Source organism: Ascidiella aspersa, chromosome 7 (assembly GCF_963924565.1).
Source record: "Ascidiella aspersa chromosome 7, kaAscAspe10.2, whole genome shotgun sequence".
NCBI classification, from domain to species: domain Eukaryota; kingdom Metazoa; phylum Chordata; class Ascidiacea; order Phlebobranchia; family Ascidiidae; genus Ascidiella; species Ascidiella aspersa.
Genome location: NC_139453.1, coordinates 1,722,466 through 1,741,376, shown reverse-complemented (window position 1 = coordinate 1,741,376; position 18,911 = coordinate 1,722,466). Strand labels below are relative to the sequence as shown.

The following is an 18,911-nucleotide window of genomic DNA, read 5'->3' as shown; positions in this document are numbered from 1 at the left end:
AATTTAATGCCAGTAAATCCGCTATTGCTGTTATACTCGTAAAGTTGTGGCTGTACTTTTAACATTAGAACTATATTATTTAATGATGTTTTAAAGTTTAACATATGCAGATATCCATTGCACATTATGTTTATTTAGGGCAGGGGCGAGAAACCTTTTTAACACAAGGGCCAGTTAGGAAATGTAATGCTTACAGGAGGGCACATCAAATAAACACTAATTCATATTTCCAGCTTTTACTAGAAAAACTAATGAGGTACTACTAGGCAGCAACTACGGCAGTTTTGATAGAGCTGTCTATACTTGTGGATTAGGAAAAAAACTTTTCCTACAATTGCAATGACGCCTTTTTCGTACGGATCGGCTCAGTGCAATTCAATTAACAGCCTTAATTCAAAACCAGCTGTTAAACATAAGACCTCAGTCAATATGCGTGGCAAAAATCTGTTACACCTTGACCGCACTAGACGAGTGTAATTGTCGCAAAACAATTCCTTATCATAACAACGTGTCACAAGTAAAACTTTATGAATAAAGATTTTTTTGTAATAGATGCTTCCCATTCGAGTTCAACTGCATTAGTGTAGAGGTAGCCTATGGGTTACATCGCACTTCAAACACGAAACTGATTGACCAAAAGTTCCAACATTGGTGCACACTCATAGCCTTATTTAGGGAAAATAGCTGGAAGAATGTGAAAGGCTGCACAAAAAATGGAAAAGGGCCGCACGTTGCCCACCCCTGATTTAAGGGCATATTTTAACAGTTAAAAATCGCAAATAAATAAATGTACAAACGCACGTGAATGTTTATGTTAAAATCCAGAAACAACTTTAAACCAGGAGTTTAGAGCCGAGTGAAAATTTAACAAATTAAGTTTAACATAAAATGATTGTTTTTCAGTATGTTATATAATGGCTTTTGATTCGCATAAACGTTTTAAATAAATATATTTTAAGCCTAAACAATCAGAAAAAGTCTTAACATTAATTTGTGAAAAATTTCCGAAAAAAAATTGTCAAAAAAATTCCTATTGTTAATAATAAATTCCTGCACGCTTAAATAAATTTAAAATACAAAAAATAAGACAAGTGTTAAGTTCAAAATACAAAGATAAGTCTGTATTTTGTTCATTTTCGTTTCTGTGACAGAAAAACTTAAAAATAATCCTAATTCCCACAATTTTTTCCACCAGCCTCAAAGCAAGCAATTTGTCAAAAACAAAATCAAGAAATCCTATTGTTAAAAAAAATGCCTGCAGCATAAAAAGATTTAGTATGCCGTCCACTTGAAAACTGGTATGAAATAAATTGTCACCAAGGCAGACAGCCGCTATAATGTTTTGTATGCATTAATTTTAATGGATTTTTCTACTTGTGGCTACAGACCACCTTGTTTAGAAAAGCCTGAATTTCCACAATTTTTCCACCAACCTTAAAGCTAGAAGAGAAGGGGTGTTTGAGAGAACAGCTTTCCTCCAAATGGGATTCCCCTCATGTGCGATCACCATGTTCTGAGTGTAATCGCTTATTGCGTCATAAAGGGCTTCCGGTTGGTCGTAGTCCTCTGGGCCTGTGACGTAACAGTGGATGGAAGATTATTAAAATTGTCATACATTGGTCGCTCACGCTTATGATTTGTCTTAACGTTACTGAAAAATATATTTTTTTCAAAAATAGAGGGTATTAAAAGCTAACAGTTGATAAATTAACACTGAAACGACCATACACAAATGTGTATTCTGTGATCAAGCCCTTCCAAAGTCACTGACCAAAGATTTATATAGTACACACGATGCCTTATGTCAGCCTAATCAGGATTAATTCATCCGGCCCGCGGCATAGTTTCTTAGTGGTTCCAAAATAGGTTAACAATAAGCTCATTTAATATTTGGGAAACATTTTTTGGGGTTTTCTTTGATTACCAGTAATGAAGTCAATTAAGGTTGAAACAAAGTTTTCAATCCGTCCAACGATCTTGAATGGTTGTAACAATTCAGCCCCGCAATCAGCAATCTTAACAGTCAACCGGCCCTTAATTAAATTAGTTTGTTGACCCCTCTCCTCAATCGTATATAATTTTACCGCTTACAATTTTTTTAAGAGAGGCTGACTATAAAAAAATAATATTTGATATTCCGACGTGATACAAGAATAAAAACAAGGTTAACTGCATTTATATGAAATTCTAAATATTAGATCAACACTGATGAGTTTATATACATAATGTGTATTATTTGTCATCAAGCCCTTCACAAGTACCTGTTAAGATTAACAGTGAGCTTGCTAAAGCGCATTTTTAAGTAAGTTTTTTATGACCTATTCAATTGTGTGATCATTCTATGACTGCGGTCAAACGGTCAAAGGTCACTGAGCCTTGACATCAGGGTTGCCAGTTAGGATTTTTTAAAGCCAAATTTGAAAATTTAGGCTTTTTTTTAACCTCTGGATTTTATTTAAAAAAAAATCCAAATGTAATTTGGCTTTTTCAGGCTTTTTTCTTTTTTCAAAAATGTCATGAGTGTTATGTTAAGAAGATATACGCAAAAAGAGAAAAAATTACAAAAAAAGAATAAAATTAAGAAAATTTAACACAATAAGAGTAATTCAATGTACCAGCATGACCATTTATTGCATTTTTTATTTATTTAATGAAAAACATAGGCTTGTTAGAGTTTGTAGTAGATTTGGCTTTTTTGGCCTTTTCTAGAGTAATTTTGGCTTTTTTTATTTTTTCTATCTGGCAACCCTGCTTGACATTGTAGTTGTCCTTATTGCAGTTGGTGTTACTACCTTGTAGAGTTAAGAGCTCATATTAATAGTTACTTACTGATTCTGTTTCTGTTTTATTAACATTGTTTTGTATTGATTCTATTTGAATGAGGAATCCACTTGTTTAAGTCTTCGTGTGTTTTAATAAATTCCTGTACGTGTACACTGATAAAGACTTCAGTATCGGATCGGATCCATTAGTTTTCATGGTAGCAGAGGATGGCACACTTTAAATAGTACTAGGGATGTCCGACACTTGGCCGACTGGTTTTAGTAAGCTACACTTAATGAGGATAAATCAAACATCTCACATGCGAAGTGATCTTGATGTAGCTTGACAGCAGTTCGAACTCCAGGAGCCACAACTTCATGAAGGAGGTTCATGTCACTGAAGATCCACTCATCCTTTGATGCCGTGATCCTAAAGTCCCCCTTGAAGAGCGCGTGGAGTCCGTACAAGAACGCGTCCAAGCTGGGAGGAAGGCGGTTATTACGTCATAACACTTTACAATGGGCATTGTTTCTTTAGAATGTCCAACAAACACAACTATGTTAAATACCTTTAAAACATCAAATATAAGTGTTAGATTCAGAATACTAAGATAAGTCTATTGATTTAAGCCGCATGTTACGTCATAACACTTCACAATGGCTATTGTTCTTTAAGAATGTTTAACAAACAAAACTAGGTTAACTGCATTCAAAACATCAAATATTGCTGTTAGATTGAAGTTATTAAGATAAGTCTATAGATTTTAATGTTACGTCATAACACTTGACAATGGCTATTATTTCTGTAGGACGTTTAACAATGGCACCGGTTTATAATACTCGATCAAGAAAGCTGTTCTTAACCTTAGGTTAATTACAGAAGCCTCAGTTGTCATTTTTTTAATGAAATTTTCCGAATGATGTCAATATTTTTCACAACGTGTTGGTGAAAGCTTAGGTAAGGTTATCTTTTCATTAAAAGTTTGCTGATAAAGGTACGTAATAGACACAACCTACGAAGATAAAAACTACTATTTTTTAAGCAATAAATGATCCGGTGCAGTAATGTCTATACTTAGATGATTTCACAGTTCGCCAATAACATAAAGAAACTTGCAAATCAATGTAGAAGCGGCTTTAACAGAAAATATTCGAATAAAACGACTTACTTTGATGAGAAATTGTGCGAAGCTGTACCAAGCGCCCTTCTGCCAAGCACTGAGATTGCAAAACACAGAGTCACGAGTTTCGAGTCCTTACTCCCGTCAATGTTGCCCTGTTATTAAAAGAAGTTTTAAACAATCACAACTAAACAACAACGCATTAATTGTTAACAATTGCATTTTCATCGCAATGTCATACTGTACATCTCCACCCTTAATACATATAAACTTTTGCCCACAGGAATAATAATAATAATAATCAAAAAACAGCTACTGGTAATTGTTTCCCATTAAATGACTCAAGTGCACTTAAGTTACTGCATTGAAATCACTTCACATAAGTATTTTAAACAAATAACTTCTAACAATAAAGTATTACACTGTTGCTTGCAACAATTATAAACTTTTTAGCAAATCCGTTATTTTTACCAACATTCCATCGTGTATAAATATAAATAAAAACAATCTTACCGCCGCCTGATCTTTTTCGTTTCTTCTGGCCACGCAATGTTCAATCCAATCCCCGTACACCTCCTGGAACTTAACAGGGGAAACCCCGTTCAACCACACGTCATAATCGTCGTCAATGGCAACCGCGAACGTGGAGTCGACGTCAGCGTAGTTTGACTTCTCGCATGGCTGCACAGCGTCACGGATCGCTGTGTCTTCCAACCACGTGACCAGGGAGTCGTGTGAGATTAAAAAGAAGATTATGCTCTGTTGTGAAAAAAAAGGAAAAGTTAATGAGAAATGTTAAGAAATCAGCAAAAAACAAACAAGTAGCGAGTAGCGATGAATAATGAGGTTAAACTGTTACAAACTTGAGAATGCTTTGCCGCCTTTGCGGAGAAAAACGAGTAAAAAAACGATTAATGATTAGTAATGGTAATGAGTTAAAACCATTCGAAAGACAGTGAGACTCTACAATTAAAAACGAGTAAAAAACATTTCGGGTAAAAACGACCGAGTAACTTATAGAAATAGTCTAGTGACGAGCATACAAGACAAAATAATGAGTGAAACGAGTTCTCAATTTATATGACTAAGTTTCAGTAGAACGACCGGTTAACGAGTAATAAGTCAAGGAATCCAGTATAAATTAATCGAGTAATGACAAGTATTGATTAAGTGACGGGTTAAACAGTGGTTCTTAAAGTTTTTGAGACACGCCCCCCTTTTACAATTTCAACAAAACTCGCGCCCCACCTTGTATCAAAATAAAAAAAAACATTAAAGCAGAACAGCAATTTATTTCCGGGTAAGTTGCATTAATGCGAAGGATGCAACTGATTTTTGGATACCAAATGTTTAATTCGAGGATTACTAGCAGGGAAATATCACTTCGCCTTAATGTTTAGTCAGAATTCATACAGAGTTTGTCAATTTCTCGCGCCCCCTTGTGAACCTCACACGCCCCCCAGTTAAGAACCACTGGGTTAAAACGAGTATTAATGACTGAGTAACGAGTTTAAACTAATAACGAGAATTCAAGGAGTTAAAACTTTAGCATGAAAATCATGAAGCTATGCGTAAAAAATCGAGTAAAAAGTATTCAAAAAACGAGTATTAACGAAGCAGTAGACCAATTTTATCGAATGTAATTATAAGCAATCCAGTAATAAGTAGAAGGACAGATATACGGTTGCAAATAGGAAAGGAATTTACATTTGTTATAACGGTTTCGGATTTCACAAAAATTTTGAAAATCACCTTGTTATTCCAAAAGTTTTACTTACCTTTACGATGTAGTTGAGCAGGATCTTCCTGAGGTCAAACACGCCAAGCATCGTGGTTGCGTTGTTGTCACTAATGCTGTATCCGTCCAACACGTAGTTGCTCACCAACACCTGCACGTATAAGGAAACATTTCGCTAGCAACCGATCAAGGAAGGGTTTTATATAGGCCCTGCTCTCTGGCTACAGCATCTCAATGGGCAGCCTTAGACTGTCTGTTTGGTAAAAATAAGTTATTTTTAGTTGCTCGAATCCCTTTCAACACGGATAAAACTAATTTATGTTATAAATAAAAATACGTCAATATATGTGGATACATTGCGAAAAACTATCAAGCACAATTTAGTGGGCATAGGGTTTGGCTTTTATAATGTGGACCAACGAATTTCTTGCTCGTTAAGTAGCATTACTTCAACATACGTTTTTTAAGTAAAAAATTGGGCTTTGCAAAAATAGATTTCGCAAAATAAGTAATCAAAGTTGCGAGGACTTTGATATTAATTTAATTCATTTTCAATTAGGAAAAAAACTAAGAATTTTTTTTTAAATCATAAAAAAATGTTAAACTACGACATTTTCGTTTTAAGACAAAAACTAAACTGTTTTAAAACAACCGAATACCTTTGAAATACAACACACAGGTTTTGTAGCATTTTCAATAAAAAAATCGAAGCCATAATAGATTACTAAGTCGATATTTAAATTCCCGCTCCCCGGATTTTCAATTAAAATGCTTATTTTCACGCGGATTGGTACCTCCCAGGCGAGCCATCGTTGGTTGAAGGTCGAATTGAAGGACAAAAGCCCCCTGATCCTGCCGGGGCGACAACAGCAGCATGAATCGTTGTCATCTGCTCCCTCGTTGATCGCCTCTACCTCCCTCTGGTGGCAATATGTGCCTGAAATATATATTGTTTAACTGGGAAAATACTGGATGGTTGTTTTTACGAGTATAGAAACTACGTAATTCATCTAAGATTGAAATAAATCGATAAAAAAAGGGCACGGCCAAAAACACAATACCAAAAGTACAATTCCGACATTTGTCTCTAAAAAATATATTTAAAAAAAAAAAGTATAAATCTGACATTTGAAGCATTTTAAAAATATACTTAGGCCTGAAAAATCATGTTTTGAGCTTTTAAAGAGATAAATTGTCAACTGAAAAAAGGTGTACACAAAACGATAAAATAAGTTTAATATTTTCTTACTTAAACATTGAAATGAGGCCAACTTTGCCATACATTATAAAGTTTTACAGAAATGAAAAGCTCTTATACAGAGAAAACTAGTTTTAACAGTTTAAGCCACTTTGTAAAGCCTTCAAAAACCTTTGCGAAAAGTTTACAAATTATTTCGAACATAATAGTACAAATAACAAAAAATATAATAACTTTTTAAACGATATAACTAATCAACCTACCGCTGAACTCTAACCCCCTGAGTTGAAAGGTCACAATGCCATTCCCTAGCTCCACCAAGTGTACAAGTGCGTTGAGGTTATCTGAGGTCAAGATGAAACAATCGCCCGAATACACGTTTCCCCACCTGTGACAAGCAGGTTAACGTTTGAACGTAGGACAAAAAGGCCTTGAACATTTCAACAAAAAATAGCAACATTTAGTAAAAAGATGAATTAATTTGTCAGTTTGATTCCAAACATAATAGTGGTATTACTACCTTCCATTATGTTGTAGCCTTTTATCTTAAACCCACATCAAACAATAAATCATACTTTGAATTATTTTGTGTTGACAATAACTAAAAATGTTTCTCAAATAAATTTCAATTTTTTTTCTTATGGTTTTCGCATGTTGGTTAATTAAAGTTCATATGACCATTGAGAAGTAACATAATTATTATGATGTCAATATCAACATGACGTCACGTGTTAATTATGACGTCACACTTCGAATATGCGGTCACATGTTATTATTACACAACATACCGCAGTGCCCATCTAACCAAACAACAATCGACAACATTCCAAACTAAAAATCACGCCTTTGTGACGCAACACAAAATGACGTCACCTTCCCAGTGTGACGTCACCGGCCAGGGACTTCTGCAGCGAGTATGTGAGGTGCTCGTAAAAGATCGAGTTGAGGTTGTTGTCGTCAGAGTGGGGACCTCGATCAAGTTGAGTGGAAAGTCGAGTGTTGGAATTATCGATCCGCTTCGTTCTGAGGTAAAATATAAAAGGTTTTAGTAGAACTAATAACGCTAGTAGTTGCTACGATTTGTTACCAAATTTGAATGTAGACTCCATTTCACTTTCACATTTTTTCACTTTCACATTTTTATACAGCAGATTTATGAAGCCTATTTGTTTGGGAATGTCAATTTATGACGTTATTTTTGAATATTTTTGCCTACCGTGGTCCACGCGAAGCCAAAAATAAATTTGGGTGGTCCGCGGTAAAAAATTTTTAAGAACCCCTCATTTAAATTAACTGCTCACTTGTAATTCCGCTCCCAAAACTTGAGGGGTCTGGGGTAGGAGGCGAGGAACAAGGCGCTGCCCAGGAAGGGGGCGAAAGGCGCCTGAAGAAGGGCGGCCAGGACGGCGTGGGCAGTTAGAAAGGCGCTGTGGGGGACAGCGAAGGGTTGGGTGAAAGCGTGGAAAGCTGAGCCCCAGGTTATTTGCCAGGGAGCAACGTAAACCATCCAGAACTGGAGCTTCAACACCAGGTCTTGGAACTAAAGGAAGGAAGTTAAGTGTTAATCAAGTGGTATTGGTCGACCGGCTGCAACAACCTGCTTTTATATCAAGTTTATGTAGTTATGCACAAATATTTAAAGGTCCTCATAAAAAATATAACTAGTATAAGAGGTATTGGAACTAAAGGAAAACAACTGTGTTGATTCGAATAAGTTGATGGTTGCATTGCTTAAATGTTCCACTGACAATGGTTTGGTATTTTTAGATACAGTAAAAAAAAAAAATATCTAGTATAAGATTCGAAACATAAATATAAACCAGGCTTATTTTAAGAAGAATTGTAACTAAGGGAAAAATCTTGTTTTTGTTTGAACACTATTGTTTCAAACTTACGTTGTGTAAAAGTCCCACTAAAAAGAACTTATTATTTTAACATTTCGTTACGTGGAACTGAGGCGGGGGTTCCTAACTGGCGTCAGTGGAATAGTTTAACGGGGCCATGAAGGCCTAAACTAAATTTTGATGTGTAAGTTATAAAATTAGCAATGCTTGCTACAATATGTTAAGTACAAGCATGCTTGTATCATTGATCGACAGAGTCGGTTAGTCTGCGATGGATACCAGTGTAGCAATAAAAGAGTTTCGAACTAAAAAACCTCATTTTCAACAACGTACACTTTATTTTCGCGATCAAAAACTTATTGCGCGAAAAGTGATCTAAATGACAGTTTTTCTAAAAACTTTAAATTTCACCAGACTTACCTTTACGAATAGAATCCCGAAGAAGAAGTAAGAAACAAGCACAGAAGGAGCGTAAAGTCGAGCGTCGTATTTCACGAATAGCACAGAGAAGCTTATGACCAAGTATTGCATGGCCGGCACACCGAAGCAACTTCGAAGCAGCTTGAGCCCAACAACGACCAACACTAGACTACCGAACCTGGTTGAAAGGGAGAACATTGGCGATTAAAAACATGTGATTAGGGTAAGGACTAGTAAGAATATCAAAGCCCATACAGAAGTGATTTATTCGAAACGTTCAAAATGCTTCATATTTCTATAAGGGCTTTGATAAGACAGTGATGACATTCAACATAGGTTTCATTTAGAAGAGTGTTTCCAAACTGAGATCTGTGAGGGGTTTTAGAAAGTCCATACAACACTTTTTAAATACTTAAACGACAGATAGCAAACCATTCTCTTTAGTGTTTTTATTAAATATATCTTGGGCATTTCACAAGCCTTATAGACTAAGACATGGTTGCCATGAATAACAACGAAGGGTTTTTCCTTTGGAAGGATCATCATTCTTTGGTAGTGTTGCTGAATTTATATTTCAAAAACCCTTATAAATACCATACCTGGTCCGTAAGTTACTATGATGAGTTATTGGTACTACACTGTAAAAAATATTGGGTACTTGAAAGGTAAAATTTGGGTATTATATTAAGTTGCCATTAACCCAAAATGCCATTGGGTTAGGGCTAGGGTTAGAATGAACCCAATAATTATTTAGACAAAAACCCAAATGTATTGGGCACTGGTAACCCAATTTTTTTTACAGTGTATAGTCAGATACTGGGAATGGGTTGGCACCGGTGTCAATACAAAACCAAATTATTTATTAGTTACAAAACGTGAAGTAAAAACATTACTTATTTGTAGGCATATAATTATACCCCGACATTTTTTACTATTACTTTGGTTAAATTACAGGACAAAACCTACCCTGGACCGTAGGTATCCACAATGAGTTGTGATTCGAAGCTGAGTAGGCTTAGTACGATCAGTGGAAAGAGTAGGTTTTGCTCACAGAAGCACAACCAAGCGTAAACACGCTCGTACCACATCAACTGTGCTCCACTCGTAACCTGGCAAGATTTTTTAAATATTTTTTTATTAAAGATAGATATGATTTTATTTGGAACATTAAAAAAACAAAACCAAAACGTTTTGCAATATTTGATTCGTTAACTTAGTATTTAAATTCTTTCTCTCTATCTCAATCTTCAAGTTCCTTAGTTAACAGTTCCAACAAAAGAGACTTAATTTAAGTCTTATAGAAGCTTTATTTAACTTACCTCAAATAGATCGTGTTCTTTCGACTTGAGGATGGGACGCGAGAAGAAGAGCCACGGAAGGTTCTTCCGGAGTTGAGGAAGAAGGTAATGGAGGACCAAGCCGACAACGCCAGCGATAACGTACAACACAGTGCTCAGTGCAGGCTGGAAGTAAAATCATTGGGTTAACTTGGTGTTTTTATACCTAAGGAATTTCAAGGTGAAATATATGACCTTGAGGTGAAACTGTGGTCTGAAAGTCATATATTTCAATTTAAAACCACTCCAGCGATTACGTACAACACAGTGCTCAGTGCAGGCTAAAAGTAAGGTTATGGGTTAGAACAGAGTTTCTCTACTGCAGGATTTTCAAGGTGAAATATATGACTTAGAGGTGAAACATGTGGCATCCATTTGTTTCTAACCATGCTTACCCACTATATATCTTAATGCTAAGCCTACGAAAGCCCAATATACGCTATTGTTTAAAACTTTGGTAGTTTCTCAATTTGGAGACTTTGTGCTTTCTTGCCCAGTAAATCAAAAAAACAACCCAGTAAATCAAAAAAAACAACCCAGTAAATTAAAAAAGATTTGCCATGCTCGGATAATTTCGAACAAGCTATTTAGTTATTTTGCATCTGCAATGTTTGTTTCGACTCCTTTGCCGCAAGATATCAGCTTGAATAAATTGAAACGGTAAAACATTTCCAGTTCATCGCCTCCAATTTTTACCAGTAAAGTACACACTTCAAATTAAGCATGACCAACTGATAACAACTATCCCAACAAATGACGTTGCTTATCGCTAATTATATTCTTCTCAAGTGTGTTCTGAGATGGAAGTGTTTACTTGGCTGAAAAACAGTCGCAACATAGCTACGACACCGAATGTGACAACTATTGCATCTATAGCAGTTAAATATTAAAAACAAAACTGGATTAACCAAGGTACGTCATGCCCATTATGCCGTCCATTTCACCTCATCTGAAATCCTTCTTAACCGGGTTAAAAAGCGGCCTTCAAGCCGGGCAGTAGATAGTTGCCAATCTACTGGTGGATAATAGTATGCGGCTGAATAAGCTCATTCTTAATAGTTGGGCAATAAAGGCGATTTTGTCAAGAAGTGAAGTTCGGATTTCGATATTTGGATAGCCAATAAAAAAATTTAGGCAAGTAACGCATTCAGTAATTTGTATTAAATAATGCGTTTAGGACGCTCCTTACAAAATTTTATTTAAAAGAGGGATTTAAAAAAAAGGAATTTTGACTAGCGTTCATACAATTTTTAATACATTACATAACTTTTGGGTTAAGTCCAGGCTAGTGTTTATGTTAAGTGGATACCAGGGTGTTTTTGTTGAATAAAACAGGACTGCTTCTGGACTTGAAGGCCGGAAAATAAGATTCTTTCACCCAGCCCAAAGCTAACTAAAGTTGTTGGATCGGCTGTAAAAAAACGACATAGTGTCAATGTTATTCGTATAATCAGCCCGTGAAACATCTGGCGATTCACATGTGGTTTACGCCAATATTATGGTGTAATCGTTCGTCAGCACGATATTGGTTAAACTTGTCAATATTGATGTGTCACATGTGTTGCTCACACGCTATTACAACACCAATAAGCTAGGAACATATTGTATAAAAGGCGTTTCACTTGAGGATAAAACCATACTTTTTATGCAATTACAGAACGAAGATCTACAAACAACTGATAAATGATGCGAACATCAATTGCAGCTGTTTTTCTGACTTTATTTCAAGTATCACTTTGGCCTCAATCAGGTTGGTAAAATATCTAAATGTTTTGTGCGGTTATGCTTAAAAACGTTCAAGAATTAAAATATGGTAATCGCCCTTCAAAATATTTTTTATGTAACATCCATGTCATATTAAGATATTTGCGGCTTTATTAAAATATGTTTCGATGTGAAACAAATCTAAAACGTTCAAAGAATGGCAATTAATTAACTGTATACAAATATTTTTTAAATATAAAGACTAAATTAAAAAGAGATATATATTTTAACATAAATTCTTGAAGATGTTGAAAATGAATAACGAGTTATTTGAAACGTTTAAAATGCTCGTTCTGCATGGGCTTTGATATTCTTATTACATTCATTAATTAACGTTTAGATGCTCACAACTCGTGCCAGCAAATACTGTCAGGATCGAAAAGCGGCGTGTATACTTTACAAAACAGCGATGGGGTGGCATACCAGACCTACTGCGACATGGAGACTGGTGGTGGGGGATGGACTCTTGTGGCTTCCATTCATGAGAACAACCCTTACAACAATGAAGGTTACTGCACACCGGGTGACCGCTGGTCAAGTGAGCAAGGACATACTGGGCTTCCAATAGACGGCGAAGGCAACTGGGCTAACTTTAGGACCTTTGGCAACGTAGCTTCGGCTACAAGTGACGATTTTAAAAACCCAGGCTACTTCGACATCAACGCTGAAGAAATAATGATTTGGCAGGTCCCCAACGACACTCCTCTATCTTTATGGCGCACCAATTCATATGTCATATATAGAACGTACGATAAAGTGCTCTCTAGGTATGGTGGTAACTTGTACAATCTTTACAAGAGCCATATGCCGATTGAGTCTAATACAGAAAAAGGCCCAGAACACAACAGCCCCAGTCATCCTGTTATTTTCGACAAGGGAACAGCTTCTGATATATATACGCACCAAGCACCAAAAATGAAACCCCACTTAACTCCAGGATATATTCAGGTATATACAATGTTAGTATTTATGCATTAAAGTAATAAAAGAGCTGTTTTACCAACCTTTAAACTTAAATTATTGATCACGGGCGGATCCAGGAAAGGGTCATGAGGACATGACCCCTCAAACTTAAGTTAAAAAAGATTAAAACAAAATGCAAAATAAATCTAAATACGAATATAACTTTAAAACCTAATTCAAATCACAATTTTCGCTAACTTTGAGTTTATAACGATAAAAGTTACTGCTTAATTTAGTTAATTTTACAACCTATTTGCGACGGTTTATTGACAGGTATACATCTTTTGAGCAAATAACCCCAACTTGTTGTTCACGTCTCTAAATAAAAAGTTCGGCAATTTAAAACAAATAAACACAAAATTTTTCCTCCTTAAATATTTTTTCTCGGTTTTCTTTGCGTATATTTGCCGGTCGAGCAAGAACAGCAAGTTTCTTAAGATTGTTTGTTTTATGACCCATTTCGTTATAACCTAAAGGCGTCTCTTTAATTTTTTTATGTCGCCAAACAAAAATCCTAGATCCGTTGAGGTCAGCTTGTATCCGCTGCCAAAAACGTCGGTTAACAATTCATTTGAAATGGAAGGGCAAGTTTTTTTTATCGTCTAACAAATTGCTCCTTAAAAGTAAACGCATTATTTCAGTTCACTTCCTTCTCAATTGCTGGCTATGCCGTGGCCCTGTGTCCTGGTTTCAAGTTAGAGCCGACGATAGATTGGCCTAACCACGGCTGCATTGGAGCAGCTGGTTACACAGATCCTACTGACGGTTACTTACATCAATGTGGAGACTTTCCAGGTTGGGCTGCCGACGGATATGGGACTGGACAAGCCTCGAGTGTTGATAAACAGCAACTAGAAACGGCTTTTCTAATTTTCTATCGTTAACTAGGCGCAAGGGGATAATAAAAACTACGTATTCTAAAATAAATTAATGGGGGGGGGGGGGTTGATTGTTGACTTTGTAACCGGATTCAGGTGTATTTTTCAATGATTGTGATTCAATTTGGAGAATAAAATGTTTCTTATGTTGCCGCGAATAAAATACAATAATAAGCTTGTCGGCTTTTCAGTTTAAAATCGACGGGAAAACAAGCTAAAAATGTTTAGGGTGAGACCGAAGTGTATAGCAGAGGTAACCAACATTTGTTTGACTTCTAAATGATTTGTGCTAGAAGGAACACATTTAAACGTAGGTGCTTTTTTGTCACACAATTAGGTCTATCCATAAAATGAAAGGCTAAAACAATGTTGCTGTTGGTACGTGTAGCGAAGTTAAACTTTTTGTCAAATTCCAACTTTTTTTGTCAAATTCCTAACTAACAAAAAGGATACTACACAAGCAGTATATACGGCGTTTTTAATTGGAGTTTTTACTTTATACAAAGATCCCATAGTTCTGCAACTACCCCGATCGCCATTTAAAGAGTGACTTTTAAATTTAAGAAATAAATCTTAAAGCAATGATTAAATTAACCAAAAAGAATATTCATGTTTAGATATGCTTAATAATAGAGGATCGGAACCAAATTCCGTTACATAGTGGTAGTATCGGTACTCGTCCGATACTAGGGTTACGTGCTTAATTAGCACTACAAAATTATCACCGGTTGCTAATTACGCCGACTGTAAATTCTAACATTCATTATTAATTTAGCGCCTTTGTTCTTAAATGTAGGGCTAGGAATTAGGTTTTCGCATTTCGAGACATGGATAATCGTATATTAATGTAATATTCTTGTGCGCTGTGGTGTTCGCCGTTATTTGGACTTTAGACATGTTTTTTCCTGTCTCCAAACATTTCTGCAAATCTCACGATCCTTTATCGCTTGTTTTCCGGCGCGGTTTAACTTCTCACTAAAAGGTCCGCCCAATGTTATCTTTCCACGAAACGGCCGCCCTGTAAGGCGGGCCTGGGGTTTCCGGGAGCGCGTCGGTTCCCGTGAAAGGGAGTTTTGTTTTAGCGTATATTACGAGTGGCTTACCGCCTACAGCGGAGAGAGACGTCTGGGTGTAGTCTTGTGAAATTAGCGAGTAAAACTTTAAGTTTCATTATGCTCTGTCTGTCGGTTTTTTTGTAAGTAATTGTGTGTGTTTAAGTGTCATTATTGTTTGTGGTGTGGCAATATTCTACTCTTGCAACCAATACATCTGTACATTGGGTTTTCTTGTTGTGGTCTTTAATATAAGTTCTCTATGGTAGGTTATCTAATGCCCGAAAATAAGGACTGACTAGCGACTTTACAGGAGGCCTAGGTAATTTTCTAGAATTACTAGTAAAGTCGTAACACTAGGATGGTATCGGTTACGATCCCGTACCAAATTAACTTGAGTATTACAGCCATATTTTGAGATCCAACATAGCACTTTACTTACTAACGCAAATAACTGAGAAATTATTACATTGAAAAACGAAGATAATAGACTTTTTCTACAATACATCGGATATCGGGATCGAAATAAAATACAAAGCTTTAGAAATAGTATTCATGCTATAATTTTAAACGGTTCGGTTGTTACTCCACACTTTATTAGTAAACAAGGGCCTTAAGATTGCATTTCAGACAAATTAGGTCTAAACAACAAGTCATTGGGTCAATTTGCTGCCAAGAGTTTTAAGCGAAACTCAGCAACAAAAATAAAGGGAAACGGGGTATATTTGCCCCGGTCTGCTTTAAGTTACTTTAAAAAGGCCGTTAGGGTTCACCAAAAAAGTCAAAGCTACTATGTTAGAGCACTCAACACTAACTACACGTGAAATTGACTTTTACTAGCGCGCCATCACATACACAGAGATTTGCACATGAGCGTCGTACTGCGGCAAAACAAGTGTCTAAAGTAAGCCGTTCTTGTAAATGTGAACAAATGTTTATTTTTTCAACCTCTGGATTTATTCAAAACGTTCACAAAATGCAACCTACTTCTGAATGGGCTTTGACATTAATTTTAAGTCTTACTACAACCTCCAACCAATATGCTCCAAAACTGCTCTAAAGCGTTCGGTAAAACCCAAGTATTAAGTTACTTACTTGCAAAGCGGCGAACGCAGTGCTACAGTGGATTGCAAACGTGAAGAGAGCGATGGTCGGGCACAAAACAACGTCGGACTGAAGACGCTCGCTCTAAACAACATAAATAATTATAACTTGTCTAAATTGACCAGCTTGTAGTGCTGTTTTAACAGAAATTTCAGTTTGCCATGGCTCCTAACAAAACTAATGTTTTAAACAGTAGAGTAAAGTAACATAAAATATTTAAATATAATATAACACCAATTATGCTGAAGATTCGGAGATTTTCCCGTGTCCCTGTGAACGCTTAACGGATGCCGGTTTGGGAAAAACTGCTTTATTGTGTCTGCCATTTAGGCAGAGTTATTAGTTTTTTGCCACCGCGTTCATCTCGTGTTTTTAAATTCAAAACCAAACACTTTTAACGACATAAAGACTTTGTGGCATTATTTTACCATAATATTGTCATTGTTTCAAATTTTGTCCTTGTTCAAAAGTACTATTCAAGTGTTTTTTCCTCACACTATCTGACTTTGTTGTAACCACAATTTTGTCCCAAAACTGTTGATATTTTTTCTCACCACCGCGTTCATCTCGTGTTTCTCCCCCACACCATCCGCCTCCTTCGAGGGGTCTCCTCTCTCTGTGACGTCATCAACGCTACCATTGTTGGAAGACGATGACGCGAACATCCGGGTCTTCAGAAGTTTCCTGGAGGAGAAAAGTTGGGTTGAAATTGCTGCGTAAAAAGATGGCAGCTCGAACTACCAGTAAGCCATTCATTTTGAAATCATTTCAAGTCTCATTTTGTAACATAATTTAATTCCAAATTTATTTTCAACAAATGGCATGAAATTTGTCCATACGAAAAGTTTAAGGTTGAAATCTGCTGCATAAAAGGATTTCAGCTCTACAGATCAGCGTTAAGTAAAGTCATTTGTAAAATATCTTAAGTCACTAACTTAAATCTTTACATGATGCTAAAAACTAAAGTTAAGTCCTTTAAAAACAATGACTTAAGTGCACGCTAAGTCAGAATTTGACTCAAGTCATTAAAACTTGGTAGAACAATATTTTTAATATGTGTATAACAGATACTCAACCCATTGGGTCGCGGCTGAAAATTGTGTCGCCGTAAACAGGTCGAAGAAGAACGTAAGGTCAAATCCGTGGTTACCAAGCCAACTTCAAGCCATTTGTAAAATAACTTAAGTCATTTGCAAACAACGAATTAAGTCTAACCAAGTCACTGAGTTAAATCTTACATCACGCTAAAAACTGAAGTCCTTTAAAAACACTGACTAAAGTGCACGCCAATTAAGCATTTGGATCAAGTCTAAATTAAACCCTATGTTTCACGCACAGTTTTTTTTTCTACTTACCAAAGAACATGTGGTGAGCTGGTTTGTCTGCTCAGATGATACGAGAAAGCGACAAGAAGTCCACAAAAAGCTGAGTAGAGGATGTTCTGGCTTCCCTCCTAAATTACAAAAATACAGCTTTTTAAATCTAGCGAGCGTTAAAACTTTGTATTATATTCTACCATATACATAATAGATTTTTACTGATATAACAAAGTTTGCTTTTATCAGATACAAGATGTATTTCTTTAGAATAAATTTCAATAAGTTTACAGTGATAGATACGAGGTGTAGTTTCAGTTTCCTGTCTTTACTAAAAAAGTTTTTTATTACGCCTAAAGAACAAAATAGAAAGATGGGAATAATAAATCTCCTTTCAAGAAGCGACAGGTTGGACTAAAGGTCAGTCCAATTTATTTTTTTACAGTTTTATTGTTTTCCACTCACCTTACTAATTTGTTCATTTTTGTACTCACCTTACTATTTATTTTTTGTTTTCTTTTACTCACCTTACTAATGGCGGCTCCGTAACAAAAGCCGTACAACAGCGCCACCGTGAAGATGCTACGACTCACAGAGAAGAGGGAAGAAAATATGCTCGGAGATGCTGCAACAAAAACACAAGTGTGGGTTACTTACACTTCAAAAGAATTACAAGCAAGTGTTTAAAGCTATTTTCAGTGCTCCACAACCTCGACCCTTTCAGTGGTTTCAGGCTCTGAACATTTTGGGCCACTAACTGCATTACAGAGCTTTGGCGTAAAACGCTGACTGCAAAACCTAAGCCAGTAATGTCATTTGGCGTAAAATTTCGTCGCGTTACAAGGGAAAATAGCCGTTTCAGTGTTGTAGGTCAGAATTTTGGCGCAGGATTTCGAAAAAAAAAAATTTGTCAAAATATTTTTTTTTAATATTTGGCGGCAACAAACTATAGAATGCAGTTGGGTTTTGATTCAGCTTTTCACGTTTTGGAAAAGCATAATGAAACGTCGAAGAAAGAGGTTTTCAGGTCACAATAAAAGCCTAAATTCTAGTTTGACAAGCTATAAATTAAAATAGTTTATGCTTGTGGCTCTCAGGGGTACGAGGCCCACGGATAAGAAACGCTGGGCTATTTGCTAACTTTCTGCTTGTTCTTAAAATGTCCCAATTTATGTGATTATCTCACCGTATCAAATCATATCTAACATTATGTAAGTTCCACCTTTGGTGAATCAATTACGTTATATTGTCATTGCAAATTCATTCTAAGGTATACCTTTGTTTAATTTCTTACCTGTTCCACCGAATGCGTGGATCTCAGTTTGTTCGCAGAGGTACATCACGAAAGTGTTGACTTGTGGTAAAAGTCCGCACACGAACACGACGGGGAGAAGCAGGGTGAAAACTACAATGC

General features: G+C 36.1%; 1 protein-coding gene and 1 pseudogene across 1 annotated transcript in view; one reads left to right on the top strand and one right to left on the bottom strand.

The window, feature by feature from the left end:
• The window catches only part of LOC146137208 (pecanex-like protein 1), a 51,106-nt gene that overhangs the window by 11,857 nt on the left and 20,338 nt on the right, over positions 1–18,911 (bottom strand). The window contains exons 25-41 of the mRNA XM_083393780.1: positions 18,792–18,902; positions 18,025–18,122; positions 17,537–17,634; positions 16,736–16,865; positions 16,173–16,265; positions 10,403–10,546; positions 10,050–10,192; positions 9,084–9,261; positions 8,121–8,359; positions 7,693–7,842; positions 7,083–7,207; positions 6,416–6,558; positions 5,662–5,772; positions 4,403–4,642; positions 3,932–4,038; positions 3,083–3,243; positions 1,434–1,572 (exon numbers count right to left, since the gene is read on the bottom strand). Of these exons, the coding sequence (XP_083249906.1) occupies positions 1,434–1,572; positions 3,083–3,243; positions 3,932–4,038; positions 4,403–4,642; positions 5,662–5,772; positions 6,416–6,558; positions 7,083–7,207; positions 7,693–7,842; positions 8,121–8,359; positions 9,084–9,261; positions 10,050–10,192; positions 10,403–10,546; positions 16,173–16,265; positions 16,736–16,865; positions 17,537–17,634; positions 18,025–18,122; positions 18,792–18,902 (2,410 nt within the window). The remainder of the gene's footprint in view (positions 1–1,433; positions 1,573–3,082; positions 3,244–3,931; positions 4,039–4,402; positions 4,643–5,661; positions 5,773–6,415; positions 6,559–7,082; positions 7,208–7,692; positions 7,843–8,120; positions 8,360–9,083; positions 9,262–10,049; positions 10,193–10,402; positions 10,547–16,172; positions 16,266–16,735; positions 16,866–17,536; positions 17,635–18,024; positions 18,123–18,791; positions 18,903–18,911) is intronic.
• On the top strand, positions 12,542–14,031 carry LOC146137211 (intelectin-1 pseudogene; annotated as a pseudogene).